Source organism: Diadema setosum, chromosome 11 (genome assembly GCF_964275005.1).
Source record: "Diadema setosum chromosome 11, eeDiaSeto1, whole genome shotgun sequence".
NCBI classification, from domain to species: Eukaryota; Metazoa; Echinodermata; class Echinoidea; order Diadematoida; family Diadematidae; genus Diadema; species Diadema setosum.
Window position 1 is genome coordinate 29,639,827 of NC_092695.1, and position 24,828 is coordinate 29,664,654.

General features: G+C 39.7%; 1 protein-coding gene across 1 annotated transcript in view; it reads right to left on the reverse strand.

Moving 5' to 3' along the window:
* LOC140235046 (guanylate cyclase soluble subunit beta-1-like) overlaps positions 1-24,573 on the reverse strand; it is a 53,204-nt gene extending 28,631 nt beyond the window's left edge. The window contains exons 1-2 of the mRNA XM_072315083.1: positions 24,404-24,573; positions 882-955 (exon numbers count right to left, since the gene is read on the reverse strand). Of these exons, the coding sequence (XP_072171184.1) occupies positions 882-955; positions 24,404-24,406 (77 nt within the window). The 5' untranslated portion in view covers positions 24,407-24,573. The remainder of the gene's footprint in view (positions 1-881; positions 956-24,403) is intronic.
* Between the last annotated feature and the right edge of the window lie 255 nt (positions 24,574-24,828).

Below are 24,828 nucleotides of genomic sequence, written 5' to 3' on the forward strand. Positions count from 1 at the left end.
GCTGAATTTTCTGCACCATTTTCCATTCATTCAAGTCCCAGATGTGTACATTGCGTAACTAACACCCATCAAGGTTATTTTGCTGACGCCTTTTTGAAGACGCTGCGATACATTTTCCATCCTGCATAATTTTTAGTCTTCTTCTTTTTTTTTTCTTTTTGGACACGCCGTTGTCAAGGAAACTTCTTCTTCTCTGCACCAAGGCCTCAGACTGACACGCAGCTTTAATGTCATTAGAATAATGCATCGATTTTGCTTCTAGCGGTATCTTCAGTGGTGCGGCTTGGGGCAATAGAATATAAGAAAAAAACGTCTTTTTTCTACTTTTTTTAAAATGATAGACGACGGAATTTGATGCTCCATTTGTGCACATGTTAGGTCGCATGAATTTTACTCTTGTCCAGCCAAGTGAAAAAAAAAAGAACACGAACGATGCTAATAGCATGTAGTAGGCCTACATACATACGGCCATTTAAGCAATAGTGAATTGCCATATCCACGAAAGGGAAACGTCTGTAGAGAATGTTACATGTTGCCACTGTTCTCAAAGTGAAAGAGATTTGTCTTTTCGCCCATTTTTGCATCATTGAAAAGATCAACCTTGGGATAACGTTGTGGTGTGGGTGTACCACTGTACGAAAAGTAAAGAGAGAATCCACGTGAATGTATTGCTGTGTCCCTCCATCAAAGACACGACAACATTTAATATCTTTGACTCTGTGCATGCATTACTGGCTGTTTGATCATCCAGAAACAACAGCAACAACATCATAGCTTTGACTTTTTAGTACATTAATACAGTCCCTTGTCAGAACAAAGTGACTCTGGTTCACTGAACCACGGAGACGAAAGAAGTGACATCTTATCGACATAGTACTCACTTGATTTCCTCCCATTTCTCCTCTCCATGTTCGCGGAGGACGAGTAGCTCCAAAGCATGATTCACGAACCCATACTAGAAAGGGAAAGGGGGAAAAAAACAACAACAACACAGAATGAACATCAGAAGGTAATTAAAAAACAGCACTCATTCGACCGGAATATTGAGTGTTTGCATTGTTCATTGACACGCACATGCTTTAGCTTGTCGGCTCTCTTTAATAATAGAACATTTTTCAATGGTTAGCTTAATGGAGACAAGTTTTATTATGACAGGTTTGGTCATTTTACATTGTGAAGCGAAATTAAATGGCTGTCGTGAGAATCGTTACAGCGGATTTTTTTTTTTTCAATAAGCTCCCGTTAAGATTGGGCAAACATTAAAAGCGGAAGAATGTCGTTTGGTGAAAACTTTAAAGAAATGCAATTCATGGTGTGATTGACAATGAGGAGGAGAAAGAAAATTAGAATTCATGTACACTGCTTGTTTGTAGATGAACCAATGGAGCCAGACTCGGGCATTTCTGCACGCAAGTCAATCGATTCGAGGCTGGTGGATCGCCGTGGTAAAATTTCAACTGTAGTTCCAGCTTCCCGTCTAAATCTGTCATTCTCATTTCCAGGCTCGACTGGCTTATTTGGACGCCGAGGGACACGCTCAAAATAACGAAGCGCATTTCATTCAAACTGAAGCGTAACGGGATTTGTAGGTGAGAAGGGGGCTTCTTTTTTTTTAAGTTTCAAAAGCGATGTCTGCTTACAGTAATGGGCACTTCCATTACTTAGAAATCCCCTTCGGTGGGTATTCCGAAACAAATGACGGATCGCCAGTACGTTTGCTGAACGGTGGTCGTAGTGCTGTAACACATGGTAGCTAAATAGTCTCGTACAACCTGGCTACACACAGCTGTTATTTTTTGCTCCGAACCATCCAGCATTATGCACAAAAAGCCCGCAAATGCTCATTTACTTTCACTTACAGCATTTTTGCTCTGTAAGAACGGCAGAATGAATTAAACAGGAAGAGTTTAGAGAAAATACCGCAGACATGATGGCGGAAAAATCACATTACATCTTAAATAGTCTGAAATCTTTCTGTTTGCAAATATTGTTGATACATTACCGCTTAGTTGGTTGCTTTTATCTTGTAATGATAAGTGATAATGGCAATAATATCAAAAGCAAACTATTTGCAACTTTTAATTTGAAATTTCTGCTCATTTTTTTTTTCTTATCCTTGTGATCAAAGACATAACTTCTGATGCAATGTTTCAGTATTTTGACATCCTCTTCTCCGTTTGCACGTTTAGCTGCTGGAAGAGCTTTGTATACCCTACGAAATTATATCCTGTCAACGAGTTTTATTGTGCCACATCTTGGATCTACTTCAAAACTGCGAGCATGCTACGTAATTACTTCTACTTAACTTATGAAGAACAAACGAATGAAAGAACATAGATCTCCAATCTATTTTCGAGCTTCTCTTTTTCATCACTTTTGCCCGGTCTCTGACTCTGAAATACACGCACACGACTAATACATTAATTTTACATCACTTAATTGCACATTATTTGATGACGTTATTCAATTCAGTAAGACAAAGTAACAATTAATAATGCCAGAGCAGAGTCTTTACTTACTCAAATTTGTAACGACGTTAAACCGTCCACTTGCGTTAAAATTGACAGCATTGCTAACAAGATGGCACAAAATAGTCAATAACAATTTACTTTCACTCACAACTTTTTTGCTTTATAAGAATGGCAGAATGAATAATAGAGTAAGAGTTAAAGAAAATACCGCAGACATGAAGGCGGAAAATCACATTTTAATTTGACATTTTTACTAATTTTTTTTTTCTTATCCTTGTGATCATCATCATGAACATACAAACCCTATCTAGCAAGGTCACTGTTATCTGAGGTTATATTATGTGTTGTTAGGTTATGATATAATAGTATATTACTAATCCATGAGCAGTTATACGTATTTGTATGACAAGGTATCAGTGAAATATAATGTTTGGCATGTTGGGAATATGACGCGATCCTCTGAGCGTTATGTCGTCGGGATGAAAAGGAACAATTCTTTTTATAAATCCACGCGCTCACATTCTCTTTCGTGCACATAACCCTGATCATTTCTTACGTTATGTGTGTGTGTGTGTGTGTGTGTGTGTGTGAGTGTGTGTGTGCGGGTGTGTGTGAGTGTGTGTGTGCGTGTGTGTGTGAGTGTGTGCAGTTATTAAAGTATTTGAGAAACCCAGCCTTTTGCAGAGTTGCTAAGGTCAGAGAGCAGCTATACATAGAAGCGAGAGGCAGCGAAGCGACAGATCAGAGTTGGGGGAGGGGGTGTTGGGGTGGTGTGACGCTTCCCGCGATAAGGAGATTTAATGCCTTTAAGCTGTAAATCGTGCGATCTGGTACATATTAATGACAACATTTTGACTTATTCTGATTTGAAAAATGTTTGCTTCGTAATGTGATTTTTTCTAGGTGGTGGTGGTGGTTGGAAATCCATGTCTCGTGAGGTTTTTGTTCTTTTCTTTTAGGCGTGAGGAAAGGCTTGTCAGGAGTGTGAGCTCGAGAAAGACCTCTGAGGCGTGAGTATCACGCCTAATGCTTGAGTCTGGGTATGTCTGTTTTTGTCAACATAGCACTTAGCTGCTCTAATTTTTTTTGTGTGTAAATGAATGGAGAATTTTAAAATCAAAATACACAATATTTTTCGTTCGTTAAAACGGTAGGGCTTACTTACAATAAGACGAAAAAGTATGCGGATTCTAAGAAAAAAAAATCTGCCATGAGTCTTTGTACTTCATTTTTTTTTCAATTTCCTTTCATTTCATGTTCACGTTCCCTCACACGCCCAAGTTGCTTAGCAACTTCCGCTTCCCTACGGTCTAACTTCATTTTGATTTCATTTCTCCATCACCATGACTGTAGAGGTTGGAGGGAAAAGGAATCGATGATTTGTCCGAGTTTTTCCTCATCATATTATGTCTTCTTATTCATTCTCTAAGCAGGCGGTTCACGCCGGGAGCAGACATGCCCGGAGCGAATATATATCATATTATTTTCCTTTTCTCCATCCCTCCATTCGGTGCGTACCTGGACTTAAAGGAAGCCATGTATAATCTGTAGTCGAAAGAATACTTCAGTGGTCATGATCATACCTCCTCATAATTGAATCTGCTGCGTGTTTTCAACGAGGAGCTTCGAAGACCATCTTTGCAGCTTACACGGAGGAAGCAGCGTGACAATGCATCAAGTATTCCCATCGTGTATCACTCAATGTGATAGTTTGTGACGTGGCATATCGATATCAATAATAATGGAATGAGGAAAAAACACTTTTAAGTAGAAGGTGTGTAGATAGAGGAGCAAATCTTAGCCATCCACACTTAAGCATACACCTATATCTAACGCGTAACTTTGTCTCTCACATTTACACTAATCATACAAGCCAAACATGCATTCACTGCATACATTGAGACAGGGGTATCCTCTTCAAGTCTTAAACCCTTTTACTCCTGTTCCCTCCTTGCATGCGAGTCATGCCCCCCTCCCCCGCCTGACGGAACTGACATGAAAGCAATGTTTTGTTTGCAGAGTCGCTTTGAAGACAGCGATTACTTCTAACTCGCGGAAAGCCCATCGGATTAGAACGCCAGAGAGAGCAAGGGAAAGAGAAAGAAAGAGAAAAGGGGGAGGGGGAGGAGAGGGGTGAGTGCATCTACGTTGGTCTCTCTCCTCACCAATCGTGTCCAAAATGCAATGCACTGCATGCAGTGTGCGAAAAGCGTGTATTGTGAGAGCGCGCAGCGTTAAAACGGCGCCGCGGGGCGGACTCGATAAGCTCATCTCAAGACGAGTGGGATACGAACAACGCGAGAACCAGGTCCGAAAGAGAGAAAGATAGAAAGATAGAGAAATAAAAAGATAAGAAGAAGGAGAGAGATGGAGAAGGGGAGTACATTGTATTTATATAGGAAAACAAGTGATTGGATGCGAATTTGTTGAAAATCTGCTGTGATGTGGATGGAAATGTTTAAAGCAGTATTATTAACTATCCTTTTACTTCTCTGGTGTATATAATATATATATATATATATATATATATATATATATATATATATATATATATATATATATATATATATATATATATATACATACATACATGTGTGTGTGTGTGTGTGTGTGTGTGCATATAGAATTGTGACAATGAAGATAATAGATGTCTCACGACCGACCTTAGGTCGTGCGACATCTATTATCTTCGTTGTCACATTATCATCCTTCCCAAGGTAGAAAAAGCGTTTGATGAAAATGTCAGCATCATACTACTATATATATATACACACACACAAACACAAACACAAACACACACATACATGTATGCACACAGTGTATACACAGTACACTCACATACATACATACACACATACTTGCGTGTGAGTGTGTGTGTATTTGTGTGAGAGAGAAAATTACTTTTGGTTGCCATGGTATCGATAAAACCATATAAGATTATAGGAGAAGGGGAAAAAAGTCAGGAAGAAAATCAAAAAGAAAGAACTGAGTGAAAGAATGAGAGAGAGAGGGAAAGAGGGGGATAGACAGACAGACAGACTGAAAAAGAGGATCGAAGGAGATTGGTCTGAATACCATGCAGTATGTGATGCAAATGTCTTGATGCTCCGGTTCGTTGAACTGAGAAGAGAAGAGCTGATGTTCATATGTTCCTGGCATATTATTGAGGTTTGCCTGCTCTTCACCAAGGACGCACGGCGAATCCCTTCGCTCTGGGCGATTGTGGATTATGTCGGGATGAGCGAGAATAAAAAGGAGAGGAAGAGGTGAGAGAAAGAGATAGATAGGAAGAGAAGGAGAGAGAGAGAGAGAGAGAGAGAGAGAGAGAGAGAGAGAGACGAGGAGGGACAGAAAACATGAAAACAGACTGAAAATATGTCTGCATGGTTGCCATAAGCCTCAACTAGTGCACCGCTGGTGACAATCCTTCCAGGCTGTGATACTCATGTTTCAGGGTGCGATGTTAAACGTGTTAAAGAATTTTCTCTCGCTTCATGGCATCGAAGAACGATATCCTAATCGATGCTCACTGAATAAAAAAGGAACGACATTTAAAAATGATAAACATTTCAAAGTGACACTCAAATGAACGGTCCGTTTTTGTCGGCAAGATTAAAGTCTCATTAAGATACATCAATAAATTAGTTTGGAAGTGATGTGCTGCGTTGATTAGCGTTGAGGAGAAACATACTCCGAACAGCAGGATTCCGACATTTACGACATGGAGGAAGGGTAGCCATGCTCTTGGGGGTAACAGAAGAGCCCTCCCCCCCCCCCCTCAACTTTCCTCAGCCCAGGTCTCCTTAGGAACTGTGATATTGGGTGCAATCGACTCCTAAACATATTCAATCTGTACGAAGGCCATTTTCACACATTACAAAGACAGTTGCTCTGATTCACCATAAAACTTCCTCATGCATGCGATTTGATGGTGGGTGAGGTGTGTCCATCCCGTTTTGTTATTTGTGACGTTTCCTTAACGAATTTAAAACTCGTAACGGCTGTAATATCTTTCCTGACACGAGCTGACACTTTCATCATTCACTTTCTCTCTCTCCCTCCCTTCTTCTCTATCTATCTATCTATCTATCTATCTATCTATCTATCTATCTATCTATATATATATATATATATCTATCTATCTATTTATCTACCAACATATCTATCTATCTATCTATCAATCTATCTATCTATCTATCCATCTATCTATCTATCTATCTATCTATCTATCTATCTATCTATTTATCTATCTTTCTATCTATCTATCTATCTATCTATCTATCTATACATATATATATCTATCTACCTACCTATCTATCTCAAGCTGATGGACGCACTTATTACGATCTTGATGTCGCACATAACCGGATGAATTTCAATATCTCAAACATTTCGTTGCCACTTATTTTCAGGATTATCTCTGGTAGACCAATCTCATTAACGTTAAGAGAATCGTATATATATCTAACCGATTTCAAATAGCGGAGTACAACTAAAATGGAAACTGAAGTTTATCCCCTTTCGATTGCGTAAATAACTCAAGACATGCATGGTCAGGGTATAAAAATCTCGCATTATTTTAGTGCACAAGACCACCAGGGTTCGCGCGTTTTTTAAAGAGAGTTCATCAGCAATTTTTCTTTTTTTTTTTTTGCTTCTCTCTAGCGCATAATATCTCTTCAAACATTTCAAAAGGTTTACAAATCTACTTAATGTAGCCACACGGGTTGGACTAGTCGAACCTTTTATCACGACATTAATCATATAAGCTGCATTGGAACCCGTGCGCAGATATTCAGCTAAAGGTATCAAGTAATGCTATATATAGCATGAAGTATGTGTGATGGGTGCTACTCCGATTTCAGTTCAGCCATTCCAGTCAAGCAGGAGAGAATTAGATAAACAGTACTTGTGTGATCGTCACTAACACCTTATCGTTCGGATACTTTCAGTCGGTCCGCCTCGAGAGAAAAAGTGCAAACTCGCCGTTTAGGCGGGATCAGATTGCATTAACAAGAAATGCCATCAAAAAAGCAGAACCTCTCGTATGCGCACTGGACCACGTATATCGATTATCTCTCTTAAGTGCTCGGGCATTTCTGTTTAAGCCTGGTCTATTTGGAAACCTCAAATTTGCACAACGCATTTTATGTTTTTTTTTTTTCCAAGTCAAGAAAGTGTCCTCTGCTAATTACAAAGCCGTAGCGTGTTGATTCGGTTTTTAAGCGGAATGGTAATTGCAAACCGGTCAATAAACCGAGGAGAAGCATTGATCCGGGGAATTAAAGGACTATTACTGCAGAGAAATAATAGTAAACTTTTCACATTTATAAGAATTTAAGGAAGCAAATATGAAGGGAGGTCGAAAAAAAAAGAGAAATATAGCTATGGTAAACCTTCCTTCAGGAAGTTGACAAAACTAACAATTTGATCTCATTTTGAGACGGATATTGGGAGCAGAATTTCGTGAAACACATTTCAGAATCAACAGTTAAACAGTGCGGGAAATATACTTACATTTTATTTTACATTATATCTTATTTTTATTATAATCATTCGCGTCCTGCCGATGTGTACCTAACAAAATGCCTGAGTAATCTATTTTGTCATACGAAATATGGATATCTACTCTCCGACCATCATTTATTCGCAGCGCTCCGTCGAAAAGCATGTTTCCAATATATTGAATGGCTTGCCCTGCTATTCAGAGAAGACTTTAATCGACAAGAAATAAAGGAAGAATCAACTGTATAACTTCTTGTAGTGGTAAACATGACTTTTTGACCCTTCTTCATCGCGTGCAGAGACATAACATTTTGCTCTGTTTTAAATGTTCCATGGGCATCATGACAAAAAGACTTGTGACATGTGTGACGTCAACGTTGTCGTTTTAAGCCACGATACAAGCCCCCCCCCCCCGTCTTTTTCTAGACTCCAAAGATCATTGTGAATGAAGAAATGCTACATTCTGCCTGATAAAAGCCATCTCAGAGTCTGAATTTGTAATATATTATCCTTCCCGATCTGAGCTGTAGAGCTGTATTTTGTATCAGAATCGAAAGCCCCATTTTCTTGAATTAAAATAATCTCTTGGTTTTGGAAACGTGAAATGAAATCGTCAACCGAGCGACCCCCTGACAGGTATACCTTAACGATAAAGTTCACTCACCCTCTTGGTATCTCTTTCCTATCTCTCTCTTTCTCTCTCTTTTTTAAATTCCCTATTCCTATACTCTTCTTCGGTCTTTTTTCTTTCTTCTTCTTCGTATTATTGTTTTATTGTCTTTGTTGTTTTTACTATATAGTAACGTTCAAACTGTGATCCTTAACCTCGAGGTTAGGTGTGTGTTTTTTTTTTTTTTTCGTCGAGGAAAAGCTCGTAGTTAAAAGACGCACTCGTTGATACCTTACATGAAGTTAACTTGAAGATAACTATCCACGAGATATCTCAGGGTTGACGCTCTATCAACCACCCGGGGGGGGGGGGGGGGAGGATAAGCTTCGTCGTGTGAACACGCTTAGTTAAGGGGCTAAAGCTTATCCTCCAAGATGGCTATCCTCGAGGTAAAGAATCACCGTCTGAACGTAACTAGTGATAACCCCATTCTGCCATCATCATAGTCATCATTTTCCTCATCATTGTCGTCAATGTTTTACTATGAAATCATTTTTCACTCGCATATTATTTGTAACACACGCAGCTGTGTTGTTTCCATTAAGATGCAAATAAGTATACGCACCCCCTTGAATATGAGATATTCTCGTTGAACATTAAATGCGTAATTTGATTGCATTGGTCAGCCGAAATGAATTCATTGAAACGACATTTCGGACGTGATGAATCGCATCTGTATATCCATATGCGTGGCGTGCTATAATTGGCAGTGGTCCATAACATTGATTTCACCAGTTCATTGAGAAAAGACTTACATACAACATGCATTACATTAAATAATATCAGTCAGACGTCGCCTATCTCCTCAAGCATTATGTCAAGCGACAAATCAGAATTTACATCAGGCTTAAACCAAAAAAGAGCAAAAAAAAAAAAAAAAAAAGAAAAGACCCACAGCCAAGAAGAATTTCTTTCTTAAGCCGAATATACACGGTGTGTCAATGTTTGCACTACATCATTTTCATTTTGATTGAACGTGCGGATGTTCTCGCGTCTGTTGTTTGTGCGTGCCCGCGTGGGACCGTGTGTTGCATTGCTATTCATCTGAGTGACGTAAGGGGCGAGTGGAACGGTCTATTTGGCGGCGGGCAGGCAAGGGAGTGGGTGCTAGCGATGGGTTTGTTCGGGTGGTAAGGATGTGTCGTTTGTCCAAATTCTTGTAACATTGAGGTATGTAACATGGCGCAACCTAGAATTTGGTTCCTCTCCAACCAGTAGAAACAAACATTTTGATACTATTTAGATGCAACGGCCAAATGGGAAATGAAGATATTAAACATTGCTGATATCTTATGAAGTTTTTGATAGTGTAGATTTTTGAGGACACTGAATTCATATCTGGTTTCTACTGCATTCGTAATCACCACAATATAGTTATATACCACACATTGTATTAGTATTTGCAAGCACAAAAGATCTTTATAAGATAAATAAGTAAGTTCCATACAGTAAGTAATAAAATGTTGTAAAGCATTTAGACGCGGATAAAATGGAAGAATGCATTTGGACAGCAAACTGACCTTTGCTCAAAACGAGTCAAAATGTCCATATAGGTTTCCACGTTGCCATTTGACTTGCGTTTATCTGCGGACGCACGTTAACAAGGTTACATACGTACATGCCTCGAACGTACTCCAGCGTTTTCAGATATGGAATGGATTGTCGTGCTAGAGATGAAAAAAAAAAACAACAACAACCAAACATTGCCGCAATGCGAACTCACAATTGGTATTGTCATGCGGAATCGTCGAAACAATATCGTCCAATATCGAGCCATGTTGCTCCTGTAAATACTTTACATAGCCCGAGTCTACCGCGTCAACTTTACGACAAAATGAATCTAACTAGGCGTATTGGGCAAATAGGCAATGTATGAATACGGCATACTCCCACCGGGGGAAATTGTCGATGTTGTATATTGGCATTTTCTAGAAAGCAGAAGTAAGTGAGAAGAGAGAGAGAGGGGGGGGGGGGTAGGAAGACAGAGAGAGGGAGAGAGTGGGAATATTTTGAGAGGGAGAGAGGTAAGTCAGGTTGACTGGTGCATTCTCTCCAATTCTATTGACTCGAGAAGGCCTGATGTCCTAATAGGAGACATCTCGATCTGGAAAGGAAAGATACGGCAATGAGGGGGAAAAGCACGTGCTGGAGCCATCAAGGCCAATTAACTTACCCACGCTTCGCTCAAGTCATTGATTGAGATATATATCATATCGTGCGCATTAAACTCGCGCTGCACGCTAAACCTATAGAACTGGGGAAAGGAGAGAGAGAGAGAGAGAGAGAGAGAGGGGCAAGGGGGTGGGGTGGACAAGACGGAATCATCTCTAAGATTAGTTCACCCCCTCTTCACCTATCTCAACTGCCATGCTTTATCGCAGTAACGGCGAAGACGATTGCAATCATTGCCTTCGCCATCATTATTTGGCCATTTCATTTTTTAATTAACATTATGATGATCACTGGAATTCTTATCATCATGATAGCTAACCACTGCACCATTCAATTTGAAATATAATTGGATAGTACAATGAGAATATCGGTGCTGATGAATATATATATATATATATAGTGAAAACTTTGAGCAAAAAAAAATGGGTTTTCATCGGTTTTCTTTGCTCAAAGTTTTCACTATTTATTATTTGTTTCTGGTCAGTTTTCCCTTTCTTTGTTTCAATATATATATATATATATATATATATATATATATATATATATATATATATATATAATATTCATCCATATATAGACAGACATATAGATAGATAGATAGATAGATATAGATATAGATAGATATCGTGTGACACCTATCGTCTTCATTGTCGCAATTATATCATCCTTCCCAAGATGATAAAAGCGTTTGGTAAAAATAGCATCATATTACACATAATTCAATTTGCCTGTATCTCTCTCTAAATAAATGTATATTATATACCGTTATATGCCACATCTCCCTCCTGTTATTAATCTCCTACTCGCGGAGTCTTCTGAAAATACATTATTAATGCAATACGGATCGTTGAATGAAGAATGAATAATTGATTAAAGCGGCTGGTGAATAACAGAAGCTTTTCCCCCCTCACCATTAATTCAGTAATTGCTTCTCCCTCGTAGAAGCGGAAATCAATGAATGACAGAGTCAGACCGATTTTCAATTTGAAAATGTCGAAACCATTAGATGTTTGCGGCAATATTATCCCGCAGTGTCTACTTGATATCCCCATCATTATTACAAGGAACATAAAAAGGGGAAGAAAATCATATTTTGTATGCACGATATGTGTGCTCGTATGTGCAACTATTAATTGGTAATTCGCGAGAATGTGATAATCTTATCACGATTTCGAATTTCTTCTGTGACAGAGAAGTTAGAATCTGTGTAATATTCAGGCTCTCACTCGTATTTGGACATGAGTAGAATTTTCTGAGGCGATCCCCAAATGCAATGTTCAAGGCGCCTTGTTTGAATAGGGAGTCCGGGATGCCCGCGCCAAATTGGAGGAGTGAGCGCCGGAGTTTGTTTAGTCCCACTGCAGAGCATTACAGTTTGCTGGCATTGTGTATTTATACACACACACCAACAATAACAGTTGTTTCTACAGGAACACATTACAGGAAGTAAGCTATAGGATGGCATCAAAGCTAGGTCAAATGCATGATGCAGTCCCACTTGACGAAATCGAGACATTATTTCCACGGACTATTTGAACATTTTTCCTCAACTTCCTTAAAAGCCAAAAACTAAAAGCCATAAAAACAAACCTTAACCCTGGGTTTATGATGCTCTCGTGTTAGACATAACAATCAAATGAGTAAATTGTTATAGCAAAGATTATCATGCATTTCTGTCCTGAAGTTTTTTGTAATGAATATAAGAAAATAATTTTATGTAGTGCTTGTATATTACAAAAGTATATACATTGTTATGTTTTGTATACACCCTTGCAATCTAACTAATGTTCCTCAAACTGACCAATGACCGAACAATTTCAAACATTATAGTGGTTTAATAATCTGAAATGAGTTGAGTCATGCACACGTCCACGCGATGTATGGCATGCAGAAAAAGAAATGATGATGGTGTTGTTGGAGATGATGATGATGGCGATGATGATGATGATAAAGTTGACAATGATGCTGACATGTTCATAGGACATATATATATATATATATATATATATATATATATATATATATATATATATATATAGAGAGAGAGAGAGAGAGAGAGAGAGAGAGAGAGAGAATGAGAAAACAAAGTATGTTGAGAAAGATGATGTATGAACAATACTACAGACATTTCAAATTAATTATTTCAATGTTCGCTTGTACCCTTATTCCTGACATATAAGGAAGATAATTGCACATTGTCCTAGTTAAAGATTTTATCCCGAGGAGATATATATTATGTCGCAATCATGATGGATGGGACGACATGATGGAGTGTCACTGACATCTGCAAAGATGAGCCCCTTTCAAATTCAAACGATCATCCACGGTATTCGGGTTCTCAACCAGCTCTTCACATTATTTGCCGCGCCCTCCAAGCTCCGAGCGTTGCACCCCGAAATTGCACCCTTGACATTGCCTTACCCCATCGTACGGCTCCGATCATAATTGGATTCGATCACTCTCTCCTTGAAGTCAGCGGAGTAAATGGTAAAAGGTCAGGAAAAACCTGGAATAAGGAGGGCACCCATAACACACGCACACACACACACACACACACACACACACACACACAATAAGAGAACAATTTGAGAGAAAGAGAAGAACATTATTTTGTATTCAATTTTGGTCTTGCAAGAGTCGCAGGACAATATTCCAGCATACGATAATATGTTCTGCCCTTATGGATGTCTTCCACAACCCATTTGCAACTTCACAATGTGCTCATGTGACGTGCACCTTGCTTATTGATATAGCTGCCCAAAGGGTGGAGCGCGCCACGGCAGCTTGGTGAGCTGTCACTTGCTTTTAGCACTTCTGTGCGGAGAACCTCCCGGCTGGTAGATGATGCCGTGCCATGAACGAGGAAGGATCGCATCTCATTACTCCCTCAACTTGCCAGAACCAATTTGGTGCAAGATCGGGAGAGAGAAAGAGAGACAGACAGATTTAGATAAAGGGATAAGTTACATAGATATAGACAGACACACAGACAGATAAATAGGTACGCATGCAAGATAATAATAGACAGAGAGATAGATTGATAGATATAGAGAAATATGGATAGAGCGATAAATATATGGATAGATAGATTGACACTTTGATGTAGATAGATAGATAGATATAGATAGATAAATGAGATAGTTGGATAAATAGATCGATAGGTAGATAGGTAGATAGATACATATATATACACACACACACACACACACACATATATATATATATATATATATATATATATATATATATATATATATATATATACATATATATATATTTATAGATAGGTTGATAGACTGGGTTAGATAAATATCTTGATCATAATGATGGTAATGATAATAAAGATTAAGACTGTATCATGTAATCTTTTAGCCGTTCATTGAACTGTCAGACGTACAGAGTTTCTTGTACCCAGATTATTCCACAACTATATTTAGGCAACCAAGAAAAGCCTTCAATCTCATGTCGATTTAGGGACAGCAAGCTTATTGGGTGTTCAGACATTGAGCGAGAGGCACATATTATAGACTCCTATGCAAGAAGAAAGAGAGGGGGAGGAGTAGATAAAAGGAGAGATAAAGAGAAAAAGAGACTAATGAGTAGAAAGATAGAGACAGACAGGGAAAACATAACAGAGAGAAATAGAGATAGATAGATAGGTAGACAGATACATAGATTGATAGATAGATGGTAGGTGGATAGATAGGTAGGTAGGTAGATAGATAGATAGATAGATAGATAGATAGATAGATAGATAGATAGATAGATAGATATAGATGCATAGATCTTGAGGTAGGTTGATATAGATAGATGGATGGATAGATAGATAGATAGATAGATGTAGATGGTTAGATAGATAGGTAGATAGATAGATAGATAGATAGATGGATGGATAGAAAGATAGAGAGACAGACACACACAGAGAGATAGACAGAGACAGAGTAAGAGAGAGAGATAGAGGGAGAGAGAGAACGCCCCTTAGACGTCTATGAAAGAGCTTGTCATCTATTCATAACAGGCTTACAGTGCCTCGGCAAAATGAAAACTGACCAAGCGTCAGTCGTGACGACAATGCATTAATTTTGACCTAGATCTACTTGCATACCCTGCTGCGAACAATGCGATGCATAATGCACAATTGGTCCGACTTGATGGGCAAATGGGATGAAGGTATTTTCGCAGCTTAGCTACATTTACCAATTTCGTGCGTAAATTGCGAAGATTGAAAATAAAGGTGAAGAAAAAAAAATACTCGTACACTGGTTTTCCAGCTGGGATAATTGTTCCAGCGCCATCTATCGGTTGCGAGTAACCAACCTGCACGTATCTATACGAAGTCCATCTATCAGCACCAGGGGGATTGGTGGCGCAGTGACGAAGGTATAGTTTTCAACCCTGGTATCCTACTCTTGTTGTTCGGAGAGAGGTCGTGTCTTCACGCGGTAGTTGTATTTCCCCAGAAAATGCCAACTCGCCGGCGAATTCTCGCTCGCTCTCTTACCTTACCGCGGCAAATTCGATGCACGCGTTTCACACTCAAAAAGTCACGGGGTTACGAGCTCTTCACCGAGAGCCTTGCTTTCCTATCATAATACTTGGCCACGATTTAGTCTTCTCTTTTTTTTTCTCTCACAATTCTTCAGCCATCGTCTCCTGAATACTTTCACTGTATGAATATACGGAGAGAGCCATGTTAGAAGGAAAAGAAACGCATGATACGAAGAGATGAGTCAGCAAAAACGAGAGTAACATACGCAGGAAAAAAAAAATGTATTATAGCTTATCTAACGTAGATCTTGAACAACTGACATGACGTTCTAGGTGGCATTTTATAGTCCGCTCCCCCATCTCTCTCTGTCTTTATCTCCTTATCTCTATATCTACATACGCATGCATATCAATACTTCGTTTTTCGTGTTATAAAATGCCAAATTACATATCAAGCACAAACATGCATAATAAGTGTACACACACGCACAAACGGTGCATACAGAATACACACACATATACATGTACATGGGTAAGTGTACACACACGCACAAAGATGTATGTACATGAACACATACAGTACATGTGAGTATAGAAATCCTATACATTTACTTTAATTTGTAAAGCATTATCAACACAAGGTTAATTGCTCTGCGCACATAGTCAATAGTGTTCACGTACTGAATAAACACACATACAAATCTTACAAGATTAGGAATCTATATCACCAAAAGACAGATATGCTGTTCTAAGTAGGCCCTAATGTAACATTCATTACTGTTCAAATTTGGACAAAATGCAGTAGACTGTCTGTACATATTGTACAGTTGTGTAAATTTTGTAAATAATTCACATTCGTATAAAACGCACATACAGAACTCCGTTTAATTTCGTCGGGTTACCTCTATCAGTGTCTATTGTCTACTGACATTGTTTCAAAGGGCATTTTCACTTCCGACTATTATACAATCATTTTTCGCTTGCCAGTCCCAGAGATACAAATTTTGATTTCAATATGCACCACTTATACATTTGCGCTTTACCGCTATCAATCTTTGGTTGCGGTGATGTCTTTGGCAGGGCCGTGTCATGGGAATATCATCGTACAAAATGCGTCAATTAGAGGCTAAATTCTGCCCGAAAAGCTGGCTATTACAGCAGTAAATCAGATTGCAGATTTGAGTCGTTTGCCCGACAACTAATTTCGTTTCCGATCCTCGGCTGATTAAGCATTCAATGCCGTGTATAGAAGGGGAATCAACGAAGATCGCAGGGAAGTAGTTTGTGTGTGTGTGTGTGTCTATCACAATGCAGTGACGCAGTTGTTCATCCTGGTGTCGTATACACTCCATAGAACGATATGATGTATATACCTCTGTGTATATGTTTATACACACGCATCCAAATAATACACACACACACACACAGAAACATACACACACTTTCAATACACACACATTCAAAAGGGTAGACCTACACAGTCATGATTTCACACTGAAACACACGTTATTATGTGCAGATCCACGCACAAATTGCCATGCCCTTCTACATGCATCGATAATTACATTGAGAACATGTTTTCAGAGAACGCGAAAACCAATTTCAACGAAATCTAGTTGCTTCATATACGAGATTGCTCCCGGACCGTTAAGCCCCCAAGCCATAAACTTGACTGCTGTAAACAAGTACGAACCACAACATCTTAAAATATCGTGTCGAGGAGATGGTGAATTCAATTGCCTCCTTTTCATAATGATTCACTTTCCGAAAGTATTTCCGGGAATCTATATAAGGAAAGATATATGGCACCTTGGAAATTGCCCTTTACTCCTCACTGGGTACAGTACTTTGATACACCTCCTCCCTAACTACACTTCTTTATTTTTTCATTCAGATCGTGCATGTCGAAAGCGTGAAGAATTTCATATATATATATATATATATATATATATAACTACACTTGTTTATTTTTTCATTCAGATCGTGCATGTCGAAAGCGTGAAGAATTTCATATATATATATATATATATATGTATGTAGAAAATGTGTGTGTGTGTGTGTGTGTGTGTGTGTTCCACTGAACAAGATGAGACATGATTCGAGACTTATCGTGGTAAGGATGATAATGATTACAATAATAACTTTGATAACTCGTTTATGATGTGTTTTCTTTCTTGCGGAAAAAAAAACCCCGGATGGGTTTACCAAATTAAGTAAGATCTTATAAAAAAACAAAAAACAACAGATATCAGAGAAGGAAAAAATAGATCAGATGGGATTTGAATACAATCATAAACCGTTTATACAAGCACAAATTTGATGGTCTTAAATGCCTATTCAAAATACAAATACACCAGCCCGCTCAATTCAGGAAATAAACAATTTATAGATAATCAAGTTCAAAATTAAAAAAAAAAAAGATCATTTGCAAGTCTCCTTTAAAGAGACGTTTAACTCTAGCCATTTGGGTCATATTCACATTTATGCAAATTTGCTAGTAGACAAGGTGATGGAGTCCCTCACAAATCTACACTAAATTCCTTCTGTTGAAATAAAATGAATTTCAGAAATGAAAACAAAAAGGAAATTAAATACACCGCATCAAATTATTCGACAGCTGGATAAGATTATGGTATGTAATATATTACGCTGAATGGTGATATATTGTTGTAATACTGACAATATGAACACTTTATTTTTCTTTTTACAGTTTCATTGCTCTGACTAATGTAAGGGTTTGACGTGGTGATGATTATGTTTTGATTCAAGTTTCTTACCTTATCTGATTCCTGCGAATTTGATAGCCTTTCGCAGTTCTATTGACACTACAGTTTGTTGTTGTTGTTGTTGTTTTTTCTTTTCGAATGAAAGTCAACTTGAACTCGGAACGGGGCTTCCCTTTAAGCTTCTTTCACGTTGTATACAAGGGGCTTGTCTGCATTTGCCAGTCATGGGATTGTTAGAATCTCGGAGGGGCTGTTCGTAATGCGGGTGTTTATTCAACGTGATTAATTGCTTTGAAACGGACGAGCACCGTTTGATTTCAATCACGTATCATCCTTCATCGAGTGGGCGCAATATCGCTCAGACCAAGCGCGCGCACCAACTAAAGCCTTGTTGCCGATGTGTGTTTATATATCGGTATTACGTTTCAGTTGTCTTAGGGCAATTATTCTATCCAGTAGCACGCATATGCAGAATGCGTGTGGGTGTGTATGTCTGTTTGTGTGTGTTGCTTTGTTTTTTTCTTTTTTGTGTGTGTGTCAGATGACGATTGCAGGTTTCTGCGGCTGCTGGGTGAATGACATGAATTGCTTGAGAGAAATACGGTATCGTGTGCATAACGAGAGCATAAAGCAAATGACGGTGTACTAATTAACATTACATAGGATCATCTTTAATTCTGACAAATATATTAACATGTTTTGAGACAAATCCCATTCCAACCTAATTCCATCGTCAACAATATAGGGCAAAAGAAAATGGCAATAACGACAAGATATATGCAGATCTAGGAATGTAATTTGTACGCAAATTGCGTCGTGGATGGAGTAAGAATCAGCGAGGGATCACGAGTGAGCACACCGATGCACTCCCGGTGTTCGTCTTGATAACTTTGACCCACCCAGCGGGGGGCATTTTCATTCACCAGCCGCACAAACAGGGGAAGGCAGGGAACACCGGGCGAAATAACGAGGTGCAGCGGTCAGAAGGCATAATAAGAAATATGCGTGCACACGCGTGTCCAATCAAACATAACTCGCTTTAATCATGCAAAATATGATGTAGGCAAGCCCGCTTTTTTTGCCTCGTAAAAAAGAAACAGAGCAATATAGTGGGTCGAACTTTCAATAAGAAATTAGCTTGAAAATACCATCCCAGGTCACATTATTATTAGCTGACGGCACGGATCCGCGCCTTACGATAAAAGGAAGTGAAGTACAGAAGACATAACAGTGAGATGGGGGCTGTGATTTCTGAACACGTCTCGGTTTTTGTTTTTGTTTTTGTTTTTGTTTGTTTGTTTGTTTGTTTGTTTGTTTGTTGTTTGTTTGTTTGTTTGTTTGTTTGTTTTTTTTTTGGGGGGGGGGGGCTACTCTATTCCCCAATCCGATCATGACAAAGTGCAAAAACTATAGACATGCATATGTCTGTGCAGGTAGATATATCCGTATAGCTTTAGATTTACGCACAATAATGATTATGTAAAATCAAATGCGTGCATATACGTATGAATGCATTTGCATGAAATGATACATTAGTATATATATATATATATACATATCTTTCTACCTCTGTGTAGGCCTTAGCTTTGCATTTACCTATTAATCCTCATTATCCTACCCGTTGACAAGGATTTTACAATTTCCAATGTAAAGCGCCATCCTCTTCATTATTATAGTACAACACCAAAAATACTTAATAAGTGTCACTCCAATCACAGAAATCTTCACCTGCGTCAGAGGTATGCCCTTAATGCGCGGAGACAATCCCTTTTTAGACGTGACTGGCACTGCACGAGTCAAAATCGAAAATATTCACTTTCCCTGCCTCGATGATGAATGTGCGGATGATCGTATACACTTCATGAATTTCTTGTATTTGCATAGTGATTGTCATCCAAGTTTGACAGGACGTGATGCCGCACAAATCCCTCCCAGATCCTGTATCTGATTTTTCCTTGTACAAGAGATTTCCTTCGAATATTTTGTTGCGACTCATAGGGGTTCCAACTGGGGGGAAAAAAGAAAAAGAAAATGGAGGCTTACTCCGAAGAAGTTAGCTCGTGGAATCAAAATGGGGCAGAGGACTGGGATTACAAGATGAGAACAATGCACTAAAACGACGGGTGCATGGGCGGATGAATCATGAGTGTCAGGTGATTGGGTATCATTCAAAAAAAAATGCAGAAATGGAATCATGTAACGGGTGAAATGAATGTTACATGAATTCATGTCGTGATATGTCGACGACATAAATCACACACTTTCCAATGACCCCACTCTTAGTTGACTAGGAATCATGGTCAACAGCATTATGAAATGGATGGAAATGATGAGAATGAAATAACAAGTGAACCAGTGGGGAAGAAGAACCGATATTGACGATGAGAATCCTCTATCTAATAAGATTCAGAGCCATGTTTGAATTGGGAGGACGTTTGAATAAAACAACCAGTACCTCTTGCCGTATGAATTGGGAAGTGCATCAAGATCAAGAAGTAAAAATGGAATCATGTACCGTAGCTGGTTAGGTGGGCGTAGATGGAATTAATTTGAGATGATGATTAAGTTCATGCTTTTGGTTGGATACAGTGCTTTTGGCCAGGAGCTCTCAGAGCATGTATCAAAGGTAATGTTCAGATTAACATCAGCCCGACGCCATCTCCAGCTTCGAGGACAACAGTAAGCATGTATGTATCTATTCTTAGCACTGATTGCAGGTACTTTCACACTGTAAAAGAATATAATTTTAGACGTTGCAAAGGCAGATTAGGGAAATACTTAGGGTCGTAATATGACTTTATCAGTTGCTAAGCTAGCTTTTCTGTGAAAGCCTTCTTTGGTTTTACTTTGACGTGTATTCACGTTGCACTAAACTCGATAGAGAAAGTGTGTACAGACTTATGCTCCTGAAATCAGATGTGCGACAGATAGACACGGAGAATCAAAAGAAAGGGTATAATGCTAGCGCGGGGTAAATGAATTTAGCTTGGTAATTTGTCGACAAAAGCCGCCCAGCGGTGCGACGCCAGTTAGTACACCATTCCTCGTGACATTTCGATGGTGAGACACGAGGAAAAAAAAATCCCTAAAAATGCGGTTAATAAAAAACATCAACAGCAAAGAACATAGTGCTTAGATACCAATTATGCTCTAGTCAGTGATATTGGCCTCATTTAATTAATGAGATTAATGAGATTAATGTGCTCAGTGCTGCATTTTTTAAGAGTAGAAGCAGCGAGAAGGCATAAGCTGTCCATCATTCGTTCTTACACATGAAATGAATATTTGAAGAATAGAATTCTCTCCCCCCCCCCCCCATCCCGGGCATCGTCTTACGCAGACAATTTCTCCTTTTTTTCTCCCATCTTCCTTTACTACCCTGAAGGTGTGCTGCGATGCGGTAGTACCCAGGACAGATCGATAATACATCAAAGTTTACAGGAGGGACTAGTGCCCAGAGGTGTCCCCCGGCTGCTAGCAACCCCTCATTAACATCCGGTCCCCGGGGGAAAAACCAGTCCGGCAGAACCCACCCACCCCTGCTGGTGTGACCCAATTAGCTACCCGCATTGATCTAGCGCTCTTTAACTTCTTGCTCCCTGAATGCGTCCGCAAACCTGGGTTCGGGCTTTGCTCAAACTATCTCGCGTTTAAAACCACCTTTGTGCGGAGACACGTTCGCGATCATGTTGGTAAATACATCTCACTAGAAGCGGTGACAGCACTGTTTGGTACATAAATTCCGGCCCTGCGCTAGAGCGTAATTGCTCGGAAATTCCTCAAACAGCTAGATGTAGCAATCCCTAGGATTGCCGAGGGGGGAAAGAAGACGGAAGGCAATGGGAAAACAGGTATTTGAGAGGACTAGTTTGCGAGCAAGAGGAAATCCCCGCAGGTACTGAAAGAAAATACTCTAATGAAGCGGGCTCTTTCCACTCGGGTGCTTCATATATAGAAGACAAAAATCCCGCTGTTACAAGGCATGATCATTTCCGTTTTGACATTTTCATGATAGCTGTTTTATATTAATATGGGAAGAACAATACACATCGGAGTATGTGTTTATCATTTTGCCTGTCCCTGAGGAGGATTAGGCCACAAAAAGGATGCATGCAGACATTCTGCCTTAAACGTGCTCTACAGTGAGAATGCACTGTAAGGAGAGGAGACGTGAGATGTTGTTGTTTTGTTTTTCACACTGCAGAGCTACTCGACAGTTGAATGAACAACAAGTCAAAATAGGCAGATATAGGTATGTACAACAGAATGAAAACAGGTCACCAAAGGCCACAGTGTTGTGGCATTGTTCAAGTTCTCTGATGGAGATAGATCTAAGCAGTTATCCTCTGATTTGTATTTGCAGTCAGTTGTCAGTGACGGTTTACTGTTAACAGCGCTTGTTGATTGTCTCCTTATTTTTTTTTTCCTCTGGCTATCTTTGGTTGTGCGCCATTTGTCTTCATTATATTTCAGATAACTTATCACGTGACCAAATTACGGTGTAACACGACCAGGAGTGCTTGGATGACAAGTGGGCGTATTTTAAGGTTGCCGCAGCGTTTGACCCTTGTATGAATCAATCACACTCAGCAGCAAGGCTCGTCCCCAAGGCTGCCTGGCGAACTCCTGATGATACACAAACACCTAATGAATGCACACAAACAAAAATGTGCAAAGCACAAAGAACACATCTGCATGTGAACGGACCTAATGTCGTATAAACACACACACATACACACACATTCATAGGGGATACTCTCGCGCACTACTCTACTCGTATGTTATGCCAACATCACATAAATATTGTTGGTAGGTATTGTGGTTTCGCGCGATAAGAGGATGGCACAATGAGCCGAAAGGATGCAGCTAGTCACGGGGGTATTCACATCCACCTCACGCCCTTCCGCCTAGCTGCACCAGGCTCACTACCAGCCAAAGTAGCACATACATCGTCACCCGCGTCTAACGCGAAGGCTAAAATAATGCCTGAGTGTGTCATTTCTTGCTTGTGTTTAATAGCTGTGTGTGTGTGTGTGTGTGCGTACATGTATACCATGTTTGTCTGTCTTTCTGTCTGTTGGCAGAGAGTTGGCAATGTCAGAAAAGAATGATGGGTGGCGTTATTTCACCGACACGCGACGAACGTAAATCAGGCAGGCATCCGCGAAACTGAAGAAAAAGAAACTTCGATCATGCTGCGGTCGTGCAGAGGCAGCACGACGCCTCGCTCGATACATTTTCTTCTTATATCACTTTCTTAACTGCCCGTTACAACGCTGCTTTCTCATTAAATATGCCGTATTCTATGAAAAATGGAATCCCTACATTGTCTCCAGCACATCGTTAGGTAATTTGCACCCTGTCCTGCGGCCGCCGACCGACGTGAGAGGTAGCGAGTCATCAGGCAAACGAAATGACGGATGGCTTTAGTAAGTAGGGAGGTGGTGTTCTGTGCTCCTATTATTTCATAATCCTCCGCCGTAATTGAATTTAATTCATTTGTGCATGGACAGGACAAGCTATATATATCGTATCTCCTACCTGCGATCTCTCTCTCTCTCTCACTATCTCTTCCTCTCTCTATATGTTTCTCTCACTCTCATTATATTTTCTCTCTCCTTTTATCCTCGTCCTGTCTTTTCTTCAATGCCGTGCCATGGGAGGGGATGAGGCTACGTCTCCGCCACTCTTTCGCCAGGCTCTGACTGTCTGCCTCTGTTTCTAGCACCTCATTCCCTGTGCAACCGGATTAAGCAACTACTTGCCGCGTTTTTTGGAGACACGAGCTCAGTATACACGCAAAGCTCAAAAACCTCCCAAGCTCTGGCTCGCATGCTTTACAAATAATTGCGGTATCTCTAGCATAGTTTGCGACGAGGTGATACAGATGTGTTTGCGTGCTTCTGCTAGACCGATCACTTCTTTTTTTTTCTGTTCTGCCTTTCCAGTTCTTGAACTCACTCTTGTTTGCAGTTAAAAGTGTACTCGCGTGCAATTTCTGCTCCACCTCACACGCTAAGAGGACATACAAATTTACTGATGGTTCGGAGTACTACGGCTTGACGCACAATATCACGAAATGGTAATCCTTTGTTTTTCCAAACGCAATTCTTTTGGAGTCTGTACTGTATGGAATACTTTCCATTCCGCGATTAAAAATTATTGTGATTAATCAACGGATGTAACAAAATTTTCACTTTAACTTATAGCTAAACCATTTTTTTTTTTTAAATGGTTTTCCGTTTAACACATTAAAGAGTCCAAACTATTTTACTGGCGCTGTTTGAACCAAAAGCTTGATGCACATCGGGATATATATAAAAGCACATAAATAGAATCACTGAATATCGAATCAGCGAAAACGTACTTACCATTATACACCTCTTCTCCCTGCTTGTTCTTCAGTCAGATTTAAGAGTAAACAACAAATGATTGAGACATTCAAGCCACTCTCTTCCAAGGAAGAAGGGGGAGAACAAATCTCCGAAGAAAAAGATTTCGCTCCTCGGCCGAGAGACGAATCTTCACCCAAAAAAGCGTGCTACGCTCTTCTCCTGTGGTGTCGGCGGCGTGTGTGCATTTCAGTGCAGAAAGTGGCCCAGCAGCCGATCGCTTGATCGTCAAATGCGAGTTCGAGAGCCAGTGCGGAGAAAAGTCAGGAAATAGATGACCTGGTAGCTCATCAACGTTGAGGGCTCCCTTCAGGGAGACCGTTAGGAAGCCCCACTTTCGGCGCCGATTCGTTCACACAGTATAGTTCTGATCGGCGGCGGGTGTGTCGACGGTGTGCGTGTGT